This window comes from Phodopus roborovskii, unplaced genomic scaffold, assembly GCF_943737965.1.
Source record: "Phodopus roborovskii unplaced genomic scaffold, PHOROB, whole genome shotgun sequence".
NCBI classification, from domain to species: Eukaryota; Metazoa; Chordata; class Mammalia; order Rodentia; family Cricetidae; genus Phodopus; species Phodopus roborovskii.
In genome coordinates, this window is record NW_026126693.1 from 5,288,062 (window position 1) to 5,303,779 (window position 15,718).

At 34.7% G+C, this 15,718-nt stretch overlaps 1 protein-coding gene across 4 annotated transcripts in view; it reads left to right on the forward strand.

The window, feature by feature from the left end:
- Kmt2e (lysine methyltransferase 2E (inactive)) overlaps nucleotides 1-15,718 on the forward strand; it is a 66,159-nt gene that overhangs the window by 27,571 nt on the left and 22,870 nt on the right. For all 4 annotated transcript variants that reach the window (XM_051174826.1, XM_051174828.1, XM_051174829.1 and 1 more), the window contains 7 exons: nucleotides 434-514; nucleotides 4,748-4,806; nucleotides 6,261-6,433; nucleotides 9,258-9,296; nucleotides 12,224-12,454; nucleotides 12,564-12,694; nucleotides 14,657-14,774. In XM_051174826.1, the coding sequence (XP_051030783.1) occupies nucleotides 434-514; nucleotides 4,748-4,806; nucleotides 6,261-6,433; nucleotides 9,258-9,296; nucleotides 12,224-12,454; nucleotides 12,564-12,694; nucleotides 14,657-14,774 (832 nt within the window). The remainder of the gene's footprint in view (nucleotides 1-433; nucleotides 515-4,747; nucleotides 4,807-6,260; nucleotides 6,434-9,257; nucleotides 9,297-12,223; nucleotides 12,455-12,563; nucleotides 12,695-14,656; nucleotides 14,775-15,718) is intronic.

Here is a 15,718-nt window from a genome sequence, read left to right on the forward strand (position 1 = left end):
AAATGTCAAGAGAAGATATAATCCAACTTGGCTTCTTTACTCTGAATTCACAAAAGGGACAGTTCTCTTTGTATATATTGACCACGTTTTGATCATCTTATAGCTGGTAATTAATGTTTCAATTACATCCTTCCTGTTTTCCCAAATCAGGTTCTTGTCATGCTGATTATTATTAGGGGTTTTAGTGTTGACAGCTTGAGGTGTATAACATTTTAAACAGTAATCTTTTATGCTTTAAATTGTTTGTTTCAGGAATTTGCTTTATGCATTCTGTGTTTGTCATATTTCGCATATTAAAATTTTTCTACCCGAGAATACATTTTAGTATGTACTAAACTCAAAGTACATACTAATGATAGAATATTGCATCTTAATTTATGGATGGTTTTAATGTTTTCTGTTTTTGTTATGTTTTGTTTTTTTCTTTTTTAAGTGTTTGGCAACATATTGACTGCATGGGGATTGACAGGCAGCACATCCCTGACACATATCTATGTGAACGCTGTCAGCCCAGGTAAGTTATCAGATCTGCTAAGACTGTCAGCTGTTTCACTGAAAAAATTTTCATGGAAATTTATTCAAGAGTTTCAGATATATCAAATTATGAATCCCAATATTTCTTTAAGAAGTACTTTTTCCACTTAATATTTATTATTTTCTTAACCTGAAACCTAAATCAAGAATTTTTTTCATTGATAGTGTATTGTGGTTGACTACATAATTTTAACTTTGTTAGTGATCAGTAGGATGATGGTTTATTTTCTTAATGTTTGGCAACTTTTTTGGCAGTCATGAGAGTTGGGTGTGATTGTGCAGCTTTGTAATATAAGCTATTTGAACAGGCAAGGCAGGATGATTGAAAGCTAAAGGTTTGCTAAAGATACATATACCTAGGTTGAAGTCCAACTTTCTAGGTAACTTGGTGAGATTCTTCCTCAAAATAAAAGCAGAAAAAAAAAAAAAAATGTCTGGGAAGAATATAACTGAGTGGTAAAGTGCTTGTGTAATATACATACTCAAGACAACCAAGTTCCTGAGTACCCCAGAAAAGAGGGTTGGGGAATGTAGATTTATGGTGTTGGAATGCTTGACTAGCTGAATTCAATTCCAGTATTCGTCTTCCTACCCCCCAAAAATGGATTATTAAAGCATCCCCTTATTACTAGATTTGTTTGTAGTATATAGATTCAACTTCCACCATTTATTTATTTATTTATTTATTTATTTATTTATTTATTTATTTATTTTTAAGCGCATATAGTAAAGGCACAATGTTTCTTTCACATAGAAATTTGCTTCTTGTAAGGTTCTGGAGGGATCAGTGGGAAAGCTGCTCATCTTTGTCACAGTGTATTAAAACTTATAGTCACAGGAAAGTCTCTGTTCTATGGCAGAATATATGATAGGTAACCCTCCACTTACTATGTTCGAAAAAAAGTATCTGAGTTACGTTAACATGAGTGAAGCAAGAGACAGTTGCATGTGGAGCAAGAGTTGGGTGACCTGACATCCCCAAAATAGACTTGTCAGACCCAGAAGTGCACACATGGAGAGACATGGGTGGAAAGGAAATTGCAGGGTACCTGACAGTCTCAACCCATGGGAGGGGAGTACAGCTTTACCATGTAAGTATTAAGAACTGTTAACAGGACAGAAAAATGAGATGTTCCTGGGATCTTGTTTTGTTTGTGGTTTCCAAGTCTTGGGTTTTCAATTCTATCCAATGAATTCAGATAAGATGGTAGAGTGTAGTATAGAAAATAGACAATTTATTTCATGTAAACTGAGGCACTTTCAAGGGTGAGAGTGAGCAGTGACCAAATGGGCCATTGTCTGATTTATTTTTAAAATCATTACTGTAGAGCCAGGCAAAGGGAACAGTGCCTGTAATTCCTGCAGTTGGGATGTGGGAGAAGGAGGATCTAGAGATAAAGGCCCAGCTTGACTACACAGCAAGCCTAGGCTTTATGAGATTCCTGTCTCAAACAGCATCATCATCAACATATTATAGATATTTAAAACCCAATATAAGGGTTGAGGAAATCCCTTATTTGGTAAAGTGCTTGATCTACTTGAACCCTCACTAATTAAAAAGATGCATATTATGGCGTATGACTTTTAACCCTGACACTGGGGAGATAGAAACAAAAGTATCTGGGGCTCACTGGCCAAGCCTATTCAAGTTAATTGGTGAACTCTAGGCAAATGGGACCATTTGAAAGGAAATAGATGGTGTTTCTGAGAATAAGACTTGAAATTGTTTTCTGCCTTAGATGCATGTGCACCTATGTGCTACAAATTAACATACATACAGGGAAACAACAACAGCAAAAACACTTTCTTATAAAAGTAAAATATACTTACATTCTATCCCCTGCTTCAGTAATTAATAGTTATTTTGTCTTTGAAAAACAATAAATTAATACTCAAATTAAGTATATAAATTTTTGTTTCACATCTATATGTATACATGTATATATGTATATATTTGTTTGTTTGTTTGTTTTTTATTTTGGAGACAGGATTTCTCTGTGTAACCCTGGCTTTCTGGAACTCTCTATGGACCAGGCTGGCCTTGAACTCAGAGATATACCCACCTCTGCCTCCTGAGTGCTGGGATTAAGGGCATGTACCACCACCACCTGGCCACATCTGTCTGTATATTCTTATAGTACATCTGGATCTATATCTTTTTACCCAAATTCTCAATAAGACAGGAATAATGTAATTGGGATGCCATAATTCCCAATTGCTTTATTTCATAGAATAATACAGAGTAACATCAACATTAATATATAGAACAATTTAGAACTTTTCCCTTTGTGGACTATATCACATATGGATATTTAAATTAATTTATTGTATTTAAAAATCCCTTGAAAATAATGTCACTATGTAGTTATAGTACCAATTAGATACACCCCTAGGTTGTTTAGATTATTAGTTTTATTTGGACTGTTACTCTTCTTTTGCATTTTTTGATTTAAACTTTTAATTATTGCAGATTTGCATAAAATTATGCAGATAATTTGTTATGCTTACTTTCTCCTAGTAGTAACAGGTTGTGAAACTGTTTATAGAATATTGTTTATTAGGATTTTCACATTAGGCTATCAAAAAATAATTTTGTTTCATTGAAAGAACTCTTCATCCTGCCTTTTGAGCACTGTCCCCAGTTCCTCTCATTCCTAACCTTTAGGGCCAATATTTCATTTTGATAATTTTATTTCAGGAATTATATAAGTGGAATCATACAGTATATGACTCTGTATGCTTTTGCACTCATGATAATGCCTTGACAACCATTCAGTTTCCTCATGTATCACTGCATCCTTTTATATTGCTGCTGTATTCTTTAGTATGTATCATGGTTTACTGATAGACCTCCACAGAAGTATATTTATGTTGCTTTCCCCTCTTTTGGATTTTACAAATCGCTCAGAACATTAATACAGGTTTTAATGTGAACCTATTTTTTTCCATTCCAAAAGTGTATAACTCATTTGTGTGAAAGTTGCATGTTTAGTTTTTTAAAAAATTACAAGAGCTGTGTGGTAGAACATGCCTTTAATTCCTAAGGACTGAGTATAGATAGTAGTAGAATGCTTTCTTAGTATATGCAATGCCCTGGTTCCCAGTACCGAATGAATGAATGGAAAAAAGTCATGAAACTTCTCTGAAATGGTTAATGTGATCTTATATTTACACCAAGAATATTCAAATAATCCAGCTGGTAGTTGATTTGTTAATAGAAGAGTCTTATATACCCTAGGCTGACCTTGGGCTCCTGATTCTCCTGTGTCTATCTTTCAAGTACTGGAATTACAGATATGTACTACTACCCAGAGTTCTAGTTAGTTTGTTTTTAATATTAAGAATTCCTTTTTTAAAAAAAGTTTACTTCATTGCAAGAAACAATTCATAATAAAGTCAAATATATAAAATAAGGTATTTTCAAGTAAGTTTAAACTTTGCCTTATCCTTTCTACTCTAGAGCTTTTTCAATACACGTTTGTTTTTTGAGACATGGTTTCTCTGTGTACCTTAGCTGTTCTGGAACTTGCTATGTATGCCATGTTGGCCTCAAACTCTGACATCCATCTGCCTCTGTGCTGGGATTAAAGTTGGGTGCTACCACTGCCTGAAGAGAGGGAGGGATTGTTTTGATTATTTACTTATTTTGAGATGGTCTGACAGTGTGGCTGGTCTGGTCTGGAACTTTCTATGTAGACCAAGCTGGTCTCAAAACTCATGGAGATCCTTCTACCTCTGCTTCCCACCATGCCTTGCAGGATTTATTAAGTAGAAATAAACTGGGTGTGATGTCATACAACTGTAATCCCAAAACAGGGCAGATAGAACCAAGTTTGATGCCAGTTTGGGTTACTTAGTGAGATGTTTAAGAATAAACAATATAAATAAGTCATAGAAACCTATAATTAATTTACTGATGCATTAATTTTAAGCAATTTGTGGTTTTAATACAGTTGCTAATGTGGGTTTTATTTGTTATAAATCTGAATTTGAAAAATATGCTCACTTCATAGGTAAACAATAGAATGAAATGGATATCTACTATGTAGGAAATGTGTATATATACTGGATCATATATAATCTGTCAGTGCTTCTGCATATATTTAATATTTATTCACTAAAAACATGAGTTATGAAGTTCATAATATGTAAAACATCTTCATATCTAAGCTTCTGGAAGTTTGATAAGTAACATGTAAATACTTTAATATAGGAATTTGGATAAAGACAGGGCGGTGCTACTACAACGCCGGAAAAGAGAAAATATGTCGGGTATGTAAAAAGAACCTATTCTAAATTAAAATTAGTGTGATTAAGAAAATAAGTGGTCTGAATATTTTAATTAAATGTAAAAACAACTGTTTGCATTTGTTTGTTTGCTATGTTGTTTTTTGAGACAGGGCTTCTTCTGCTTTCCCTGAAACTCACTTTGTAGACCAGATTGGCCTTGAAGTCACTGAGATCTACCTGCCTCTGCCTCCCAAGTGCTGGGATTAAAGGTGTGTGCCACCACTGCCTGGCCTGTTTGCTTTATTAATTTTGAAAGAAAAAAAAAAAAAACTGTGTGCATGAGTGTTTTGCCGAAATGTATGTCTGTGAACCTATATGTGTGTCTGGAACCCACAGAAACCAGAAAATGGATCCCCCAGAAGTTATAGACAATTATGAGCCACCATATGGGCAGGAATCAAACCCCTGTCCTCTGGAAGAGCACTTATTATTTACATCAGACCCATCTCTCCAGCCTATAACACTTTGTTAATGTATTTTGAGTGTATGTCTTATTTATAATCTTAGGTATAGGCTTTTTTGATTACAGAATATGCATGTTTATGCATGTAAGACACAAAGAAACCAGAACAAAACAAATAAGCTTAAAACACTTATTCTCATATATAGGTAACCTTTAAAGAAATGAATTATATTGGTCAGAAAGTGACCCATTTACCATATGAAATAGTTGTTCTTTAATTTTTCAGATGCCATTTTCCTAATTTTGTGTATGCTGCAATTTTTCTATTTACTGTTTTTGTTTTTTAGATAGAGTCTTCATTTAGCCCATGTTGGCTGAGCTCACTAGCCCAGGCTGTCCTGACATGACTCAGTTATGTAGTTCATAGTGTAGGGTTGTCTCATATTGGATGATCCTCTTGTTTCCCAAGTACTTCTATTATAAGCAGATGTCACTAAGCCCAGAATGCCACTTTTTTTTTTTTTTTTTTTTGGATTGAGACCAGGACAACCAGTTTTAAATAATACTTATTTATTTATTATTGCTCTTTGGTAGACACTGTAGGTTGTTTCCAGTTGATTTGTTTTGTTGTTGTGAAAAGTTCCTTTATTTGGACAATGGTGCATAACATGACAGGCTAACATTTAAGTGATTATATAGTTTTTATAGATATTACTGAATTTCTACCCTAGAAAATGTGATCCCTTACTCATGTGTACTATTGCCTATTTCCTGGAGAACCCCAGAGTATGTCATTAGACAGTTACCCTATTTCCTGAGAACCCCAGAGTGTGTCATCAGACATTTACCCTTTGATTGTAAGGAGAGCATTCAGTTTACATACAGGTCCACCTTTTGAGTGAGTGGTTAAGTGAAGCAAGAACATGTGTTTTCTTCAGGAACAAGAATGTGACACTTTCTCAGGTGCAGGTTTGCTTTCTTTTCCTCTTGAAATAAAAGTATTAAAGTATGGTGACTTTGTTTTTCATTGAAGATGGTGACACCAGCGCAACTGAAAGTGGAGATGAAGTCCCTGTGGAATTATATCCTGCATTTCAGCATACTGCATCTTCCATCACTTTAACCGCTTCCAGAGTCCCCAAGGCCACCGACAAAAGAAGGAAAAAAAGTGGGGAGAAAGAGCAAAACTTCTCAAAATGCAAAAAAGTACGTTTTTGCCTTTTTATTTCAGATGAGTAGATAAAGCTGATAGGAGCTGAGATAGAGGCAAGACATGACAATAGGAAGAGCGTGGGTAGCAGCTAAATATATGGAAAGTTCTAGCAAAAATTTATTTAAAAACTTTTTGAACATTCCTATTTAAAAATTACAATGCATTTTAAAGACTGATGTGGACTACAAAAGAATCATTGCTCATTGCTTTGGAATCACTGTTCTAAAAAGATGAATGACAGAAACTGTAAATGCTAAAGTGAGGCAAACAGACTGCAAACTCACTCTGTAGACCAAGCTGGCCTCACACTCACAGTGATCAGTCTGCCTCTGCCTTCCATATGCTGGGATTAAAGGTATGTACCACCACCTGGTGAAACATACAATATTTATCATTATTTTCATGCAGATATTTATTACTAGATTACAATTGCTTATACAGACATTACATATAGGGTTATAGCCAGGATCTGTAAATTATGCCATTAGATTATATCTCATAGATTTATGTACATATTCTCTATGATATTTACAATAAGGACAGAATAACTTAATAATGCAGTTCTCAGAATGTGTCCCTGATAAGTAACGTGATATAATTGCTAGTGAAAATATTTGTCACATAAGGTAAAAACACTTTGACATTGACTGTATTGCTATGGAAGAATGAAATTACATGTAGATAAGTTATGGCTTTAAAATCAAGGTTTGGTTCCCCCCCCCCCTTGAGTAATTTTTCATGATATACTTTACATTTTTACACTTTCTAATTTCATCTTTCTGTAACTACTGAAGTCTGTGTCCATTCTCTTTTATTTCTCTTCTGTTTCTGTTTACCCAGTCTAAACAGTTAACTGTTACTATGGGCACCCACAGTTTATAGCCACATCTCTATTACACTGTTCATTTTCACCTTTTGAAATAGTCTTTTGCATCTTTTACCCTTTTAAACTACTAGACTGAGCTAACAGGAATGTTGCTTTTCTCCAGCAAATACAATTTTTCTTCGCATCCTGTCTTGGCATTTGAGCCAATTATTCTAGTACTAAGCCATATTTTGTATTATTTTGTTATTAGTTTCCTCATCTCTGTAATTTTCACAAAGAGATCACATGCCTTTTACTGTATTATATCTGATGGGTATGAATTCAATCTCTTCTTAAAGTACTCAGTGACAGGGTAGTTAACGTGGCCTTTGTTTACTGTGTTCTGTGAGACTAGAGCTTTGTTTTCTATAAAAGTTATGTGGAAATTTGATCCTAGTACATTTGTTTTGCATCATTTGCTTTAATAAAGTATAGACTATATTTTTGGGTGAAATGACTACTAAGTATTCAAAATAAATAATACTAGGTCTTCATGGTGTTTATTTCAAAATATTGGTGTATATTATAAATGGAAGATACTTTCTCAGGCGTTGCCAGTAGTGTTTGACAGGAATTAAAGAGTTAAGAAAAATCTAAGAACTGGGCATAAAACTCTGTTTTTCAGTGTGTGTTAGCTTTTTAATATGGGGGCTATATACAATAAAAATATGTAATTTTACTTTATATTCAGCCCATTCTTATTTAGTTATTGAAAATGAATGAAATTATTCATAAATTATTGAACAGAAAAATATTTATAAAATCCCATTAAAGTATCCTTAGTGCTTTAGTAATTCAGAACTGATATGAAGCATTAACATTAAATAAAGTACATTAAAAAGCATTCAGTTTGATTGCCTACAAAGAAGAGTTTATTGACAACTAATATTAGTTATGAGTGCCCTGTTACAGCTTGAATGTTCCTAAATCTGAACATCTGAAATGGTTCTCAGAAAGGTTTAGAGATTAGAGTATTCTGGATTTTGAATTATGCATTTCAAATTAGGGTTTAATCCAAAACCTGTGAGTGAAAAAACAGTCTGAAAAACTTCTGTACCATTTTTCTTTTCCAAAGCGTTAAAAGAGAAGTAACTTGTCTTGGAATTTATTAATAAGCTAATGAAAAGATCCAGAAGATATCCTGCCTAGTTTCAAATCCTCATACTTTTTTAAAAAATAATTTATTTAACTTTATTATATGTGCATTGGTATGAATGAAGGTATCAGATCCCCTGAAACTGGAGTTACAGACAGTTGTGATTGTTTTCTTTATTGAGACAGGATCTCACTGTGTAGTCCTGGAGTTCACAGAGATCCACCTGCCTTTTCTTTAGTGCTGAGATTAAAGGCTTGTTCCATCATGTGCATCAAATACCATTTTCCTTTGTGTTTCCTTCTATACCAAACTTCCTCCTCCTCCTCCTTTGAGAGAGAGAGAGAGAGAGAGAGAGAGAGAGAGAGAGAGAGAGAGAGAGAGTATTTGTTTGTCTCAGGAGTGTAGCCAATACTCAAGCTCTAAAGTCTGTAAGTCATATTTAGTCATTGATATCAAATTTATTCTTAAAAGCTTTTGAGTTTTCTGTTGAAACGTCTTGGTATATTTTTTAATCTTTGTGCTAGTACAAATTTAGTCCCAGTCCCCACTGTACAGTCCATTTTACCTATAAAATTTGATGCTTATAATATTTAGCACAAAGAATACTTTGAAGTTTTTATCTTAGCATCATTCTAAACACTTTATTATTCTAAAGTTTACATTATGTTTATAGTAGAATAATAGTATTTTAGTACACCTTTGTTTACTTCTTACTTCTCCTTGTTCTAGCTTTATTGTTATTGCCAAATTATTTCACTTCAGGAAAATGCTTCAATGAACCAATTGATTGTTACTTATATCCAAATTAAGAGAAAAGAAACAGAAAAACTAACTCAGAATTCCATGCTTATTTTAGGCCTTTCGTGAAGGATCTAGGAAATCATCAAGAGTTAAGGTAATTATATGACATTAAGGCATTATTGTTAACTAGTGCTAAATTGAGAGCTTGCTGAGTAGTTTGTTTATGTTGGTACTTTATGCTCTATGGGGTCTGTGATTTCATTGCTTAGTACATTTATAAGAAGTAGAGCCTTAAACTTTTAATCATTAGATTAATAAATCACTCTTATAGTTTATTGACATTGTTACACCATTAACAAGAAGGGGGACATACGTAAATACCAATATTAAAATTGTAATAATTAGGGGCTGGAGAGATGGCTCAGTGGTTAACAGCTTTGGCTGTTCTTCAGAGGACCTGGGTTCAATTCCCAGCACTCACATGACAGCTCACCACTGTCTGTAATTGCAGCTCTAGACTTCCAACACCTTCACACAGACACACATGTAGGCAAAAATAGGCAGGCAATGCACATAAAATAAAAACAAATAATTTTTAAATATGATAATTGTAAGGTTTTTCCTCCCGCTGCTAGTCTTCGTGAAAATACTAGATTAATAGAAATGGGTTAATACTTAAGACAGAGCTAGCCGATAAGAAACTAGTAACTGGCCAACAACATTATATCAAATACAGAGTCTCAGTGTATTGGGCTGGTGCGGCAGTGGAACAAGACCGGCGGTGGTAGAAGACCAGCGGCAGGCGGAAAAACCTTACTCCTTACAGATAATAATTACACTCCATTTGTCATTGTATTCCATATCTCTGATGCTGCTATACTCTACACATTAGTTAGTATACTCTACACATTAATCCAGAATGACATTGAAAATTGCAGTTGGAATTATGTGGTAATCAAGCTTAACACACTGTATTGTAAAAGCATCATAGTCTATTGGTAATACAAACTGCAACATAGACCTTGAATTATTAACATATATTATCAAATCTTTGGGTGTTCAAATTCTCAATGGAAGCAAGGCTCTCCACCTCAGCTTTTTCCATACAGATTTATGATGCTATAGAAGTATCTTTATTATATTTATTTCTGGGCTAGGTAATAAAGGAAAAGAATTTTTTTGGTTTTGTTCTGAGACAGTGTCTTCTTATATAGCCTTGGCTGGCCTGGAACTTACTGTGTAAACCAGGTGAGCCTTAAACTTTCAGTGATCATCTTCCCTCTGTTTCCTAAATGCTGGAATTAATAAGGCACAGGCACACCTAGAACTAAATTCTTAAATTTCAGCTTAGTATTAAAAAAGATACAATGATTATAGTGTAGCATTTTGGGCCCTATAATATGAAACACAGGTAATTATACTACATTTCTGAAATGTGCTGTGTAGATGGTTACTCTTAATTTTGTAATTCTTTCTCAAGAACATTAGTATGTGATGTTTATTATGTTGCATGTTCAAATGTCCTTTGAATAAATATCAGAGTTATGTACTTATTATGTAACTTGAATTTGTGCAGTTCTAACAGAGTAAAGAAGTCTGAACTTTTAAAAAGGTTTTATGTGGGACTAAAAGATGGCTCAGAAGTTAAGAGCACTAGTTGTCATTGGAGAGGACCTGGGTTCAGGTCTAGGCATCCACATGGCTCATAACTTTTAGTTTCAGTTTTAGGGGATCTAACCCTCCTTTTCTGCCCTCCACGGGCACTGCATGCACATGGTTCATATATATATAGCCAAAACACTCATACATACAAATAAGTCTTTTAAAAATTATCAGTACTCAAGCATTTTTTCCCCTGTTTTATCTAATTGAATACTAGGCTTAAAAAGGAAGTGATATCTTTTTCTTAACTGAAACAATTCTTTATTACATAAAGAAGTGACTGGGAAAATGGAAATTTTCTTTGTTAATCTTAAATAAAAACCATTTTAACTTGAAAGTGTTACCACTCCAGTAATTTGTAAGATTAAAGAGCTGTATTAAAGATATATACCAAGTTATTAGTAGTTTGTTGCAGATAATTAAAATTTTTAAACTGAATTTATTCCTTTAGTATAAAGTTGTGGCTCATAAATCTTTTCTTTATCAAATAATTTGTCAATAATGTAATCTGTATATGCATAAGATACCCATTCAGTTATTAATATATTGTTTTTTTTTGTTTTGTTTTGTTTTGAGTGCTGGTCATTTGAGTTAGAGCCTTATACATGGTAAACATGCATTCTATTATGTGACATTCCCAATGTTACATAAAATAACAATTGACCAATTGATAAATAAGGCTGTTCCCATCAAATAGTTGATCAGCTTATTATAGTTTATTATTCTCCATAGAAAAAGACTGTAATAAAGATTATTTCTCTAGAAGATGAGATGATGGTACATTTTAGTAATGTGTTAATATTACTGCCCTGCCTTCCCCAGCACAGGAGGGGTTGAACCTCAGGCTTTGTGCTACTTTCATCTCTTTCACTCTTTAATTCTGGGGACTGGGTCTCACTTTGTTGCCTTGAGTGGGCCTTGACTTCACTGTGCCAGGTGAACAGTTCTCTTATAGCAGCATCCTAAATAGCTGGAGGTACAGGTTTGTGCAACAAATGTTGCCTGATATATAGGCTTGGCTTACAGAGATGACTTGGTGTTTAAGAGTACTTACAGACCTATTAAAGTTAAAACATATATGTTTGTTGCTATAGAAGTAGATATTGACTGTGTAGAATCAGATTTTTTTTTTTTTTTTTTTTTTTGCCACTGCCTGAGGATTGATTCAATTTTAAGCATTTGACTTTATTGATATCTTTAAATTGTCTACCATAGTGACAGTGACTCTTGAATTTTTATTTCAGTGTAACTCAGCCTTCACGAGTTTCTCAGCTTATTTCCTGGCTTTTAATTGGAATTAACTTAGATAGCCAAACAGTGTAGTTTCTTGTGTATGTGTGTGTGTGTGTGTGTGTGTGTGTGTGTGTGTGTGTGTGTGCTTAAATTCAAATAGTAATCCTTATTTTGGTACAATTTTAGGGTTCAGCACCAGAAATTGATCCTTCATCTGATGGTTCAAATTTTGTATGGGAGACGAAAATCAAAGCATGGATGGATCGCTATGAAGAGGCAAATAATAACCAATATAGTGAAGGTGTTCAAAGGGAGGCACAAAGAATAGCTCAAAGACTAGGTAGTGGGAATGACAACAAAGATATGAATAAGTCAGAATTGAGTACCAACAGTTCACTCTTCAAACCTCCTGTAGAGGTATATATCACTTGTCAAAAATTGTGGAACTGCCTGTGTATTGTGTTTATCTTTCGTTGGTGTAATTAACCAATTTAATGTCTGCAATTACTGCATTTATTGATTCTAGAGCCATATGCAGAAGAATAAAAAAATTCTCAAATCTGCCAAAGATTTGCCTCCTGATGCACTGATCATTGAATACAGAGGGAAGTTTATGCTGAGAGAACAGTTTGAAGCCAATGGATATTTCTTTAAAAGGTATATGTGTGTGTGTGTGTGTGTGTGTGTGTATACATATATATGTATGTATGTATTATGTGTGTGTGTATGTTGGTTTTCTATAGTTTAAATTTTTATTTGTTTTGTTTTGTTTGTTTTTTTTTTTTGTTTGTTTGTTTTTCGAGACAGGGTTTCTCTGCATAACAGCTCTAGCTGTCCTGGAACTCGATCTGTAGACCAGGCTGCTCTTGAACTCACAGAGATCTGCTTGCCTCTGTCTCCCAGTGCTGGGACTAAAGGTGTGCACCACCACTGCCTGGTGGGTTTTGTTTTGTTATGTTTTTTTGAGATGTTTTTATTCTGTAGCCCAGATAGTCCTGGAACTCTTTTCATTCTTACTGCTTTGGCCTCCTTAATGCTGCATTTACAGAGATGAGCCACTACCTCCAACAAAATGAATGTGTGTGCATGAGACACACATTACGTACGTACGTCTGGGCATGTTCATCCATGGCATCCATAAGAAGGTCAGAGAACCACTGGAGATTTCAGTCCTCACCTTCTACCTTGTTTGAGACAGAATCTCTTGTTCACTGCCCTGTATTCCAAGCTAGCTGTCCTGGCAGCATCTAGGAACTGTTTCCACCTCCTGACTTGATGTAGAAGCACTGGATTACACTATGCCGTACCTGGATTTATAGATTGTCAGAATTCTAACTCAGTCCTTAAAATTGTATGGCAAGTGTTTCACCTGCTGTGCTATCTCTGTCTCCTTAGTCCATCCCTGATTGTTTGAGTACTGTGCCTAGATGCTTTATGTGATTTTTCTTTCATGTGATCATTTTAGTATTTTCAAGAATAGTGAGGTTGGCGTGCCAATGATTACTTTTGTAGTGTGCTGACATTTAAATAAAGATTTATTTCCCAGCCTTTTTCCCATTTCTGTGTTGCTGAATTCTAAAGTAAGCCACTTTAACAAGTAAAAGCAAGGTAGCTTAGCTGTCTAGGGTGTCGGTCGGGAATTCTCATTACCTAAGATTGTCAAGAACCTTTCCACCTACTACCTAAGTTGTAACATACTTGCTAGAATCTGAAAAGAGTAGTGATTAAAAGTAAAGCTCTCCTTTATTAAACAGCGTGAGTAATGTTCCCATGCTTCCACCACTGTAACTCCCACTGTGTTGGTTTTAGAATGGCTTTGGAGGCTTCTTTTTTTAGTTTGGGATTCTGGAGGAGAATTTATTTGATCTGATAGTCATTACTTTTCAGAGGTATAGAAATATGTTGCTGTCTTTAAATCTTACTGTTTAACACATTAACATTATTAAAACATTCTTAGTGTACAATTTGAGTATTTACTTAAGCCATAAAGATACGTACAATCTGTGCCTCTTACTTTATCTGAAATTAGTATAAATCAATTTTAACCACACCAAGAAATGGTAGTTTAAAAGCATGGTGTTTATTTATCTCTAAAGAATTTCTGCCTACAGGGGGTGAGGGAGATGGCTCAGCAGTTAAGAGCACTGGCTACTCTTGTAGAGGACATGATTTGGATTCCCAGCACCCACATGGTTGCTCACAACCATCTATAACTCCAGTTCCAGGGGATACAAGGCCCTCTTAGGACTCTGGATACTAGGCCACAGCTGGTACACAGACATGTACCGACAAAATGCCCATACACATAAAAATAAAGATTAAAAATTTTATTTAAAAAAATTCCAATCTTAATTGCTTTTGACTTAGGCAACTTGAGGCAGACACAAGTCTGCTGATATTCAAATACTTGCCTTTCCAACTGTGTCTTAGAATTTTCTTAATCTGTTATCTATTTACCTCTAATGAATAACAGGAAATTGTAAAGTTTTGTTGTTTGCTTGTTTTGTGGCACTAGGGACGAAATTGAGGACACGATGCCTGCTAGGCAAGCACTTTACCACTAAACTATATCCTCTAGACCTGTTATACTAAAAGCTTGTAATACTTCTTTGTTTGTAGGCCATACCCTTTTGTTTTATTCTACTCTAAGTTTCATGGGCTAGAAATGTGTGTTGATGCGAGGACTTTTGGGAATGAGGCTCGATTCATCAGGCGTTCTTGTACACCCAATGCAGAGGTAAGCTTATCTTAGGAGAAATAGGAACACAAAATATGAAAATCTGCACCTATGTGATTTTGTTCAATATTTTTCTTTTGTCCATATTTAGGTGGTAATCTCTCGTCTTAAGATTACTACCCATAAGCTGTACATGGTTGTGCACTCAGTCTTTTAATCTCTTGGGAGGCAGAGGCAATTCAAAGCTGGCCTGTTCTTCATAAAAAGTTCCAGGCCAGCCATTGCTACATTGTGGGACCTTGTCTCACAATTTTTTTTATTTAATTTTTTTTTTTTTTATGTTCTTTATGAAACTGTGACTTTTCCTTGTAAGAGGAAATACTACTTTTCTGTTTATATTGGAAGCTCTGTTTGTGTGTATCACATAACAAAAAGCTAAAGTAGATTTAATAGTTTTACATTTATTTATAGTGCATGTGTGTTTACGTACACACGTACATGTGTACCAGCCCACACATGGAAATCAGGACAACTTGGGAGAGTCATTTCCTCCTGCTTCCATGTGGGTTCTCAGGATTGAATTCTAAAAAGGTTTATCAGCAAGACCCTTTACCACCTGGATTATCTCACCAGCCCTAAAGTAGATTTTACTACTTTTATAACCTTGTCAGTACCTTTCGCTCTTCTTTGTGTATGTGTGTGTCACACACACACACATTAACACTAGAACCTCACACATTAGGCATGTGTTTTAACACTGAACTACATTCCCAGCCTTGTATGCCTTGCTTTTATGTGTAAAGCAGTAGTTCTGAACTAAGAGAGTATTGTGGGAAGGGAAAAGTATTCTTAGCATTAGCATATACTCATACTCAGGATGATAAATTACTTGAAAGAACCCACAATTTCAAACATGCTTAAAAGTTAGAGTATACTTGTTAAAGTATACTTGTTCAGATGATGAGAACGTAGGGGTAGTGTTGACAGTTCAGGTGATGACTGAC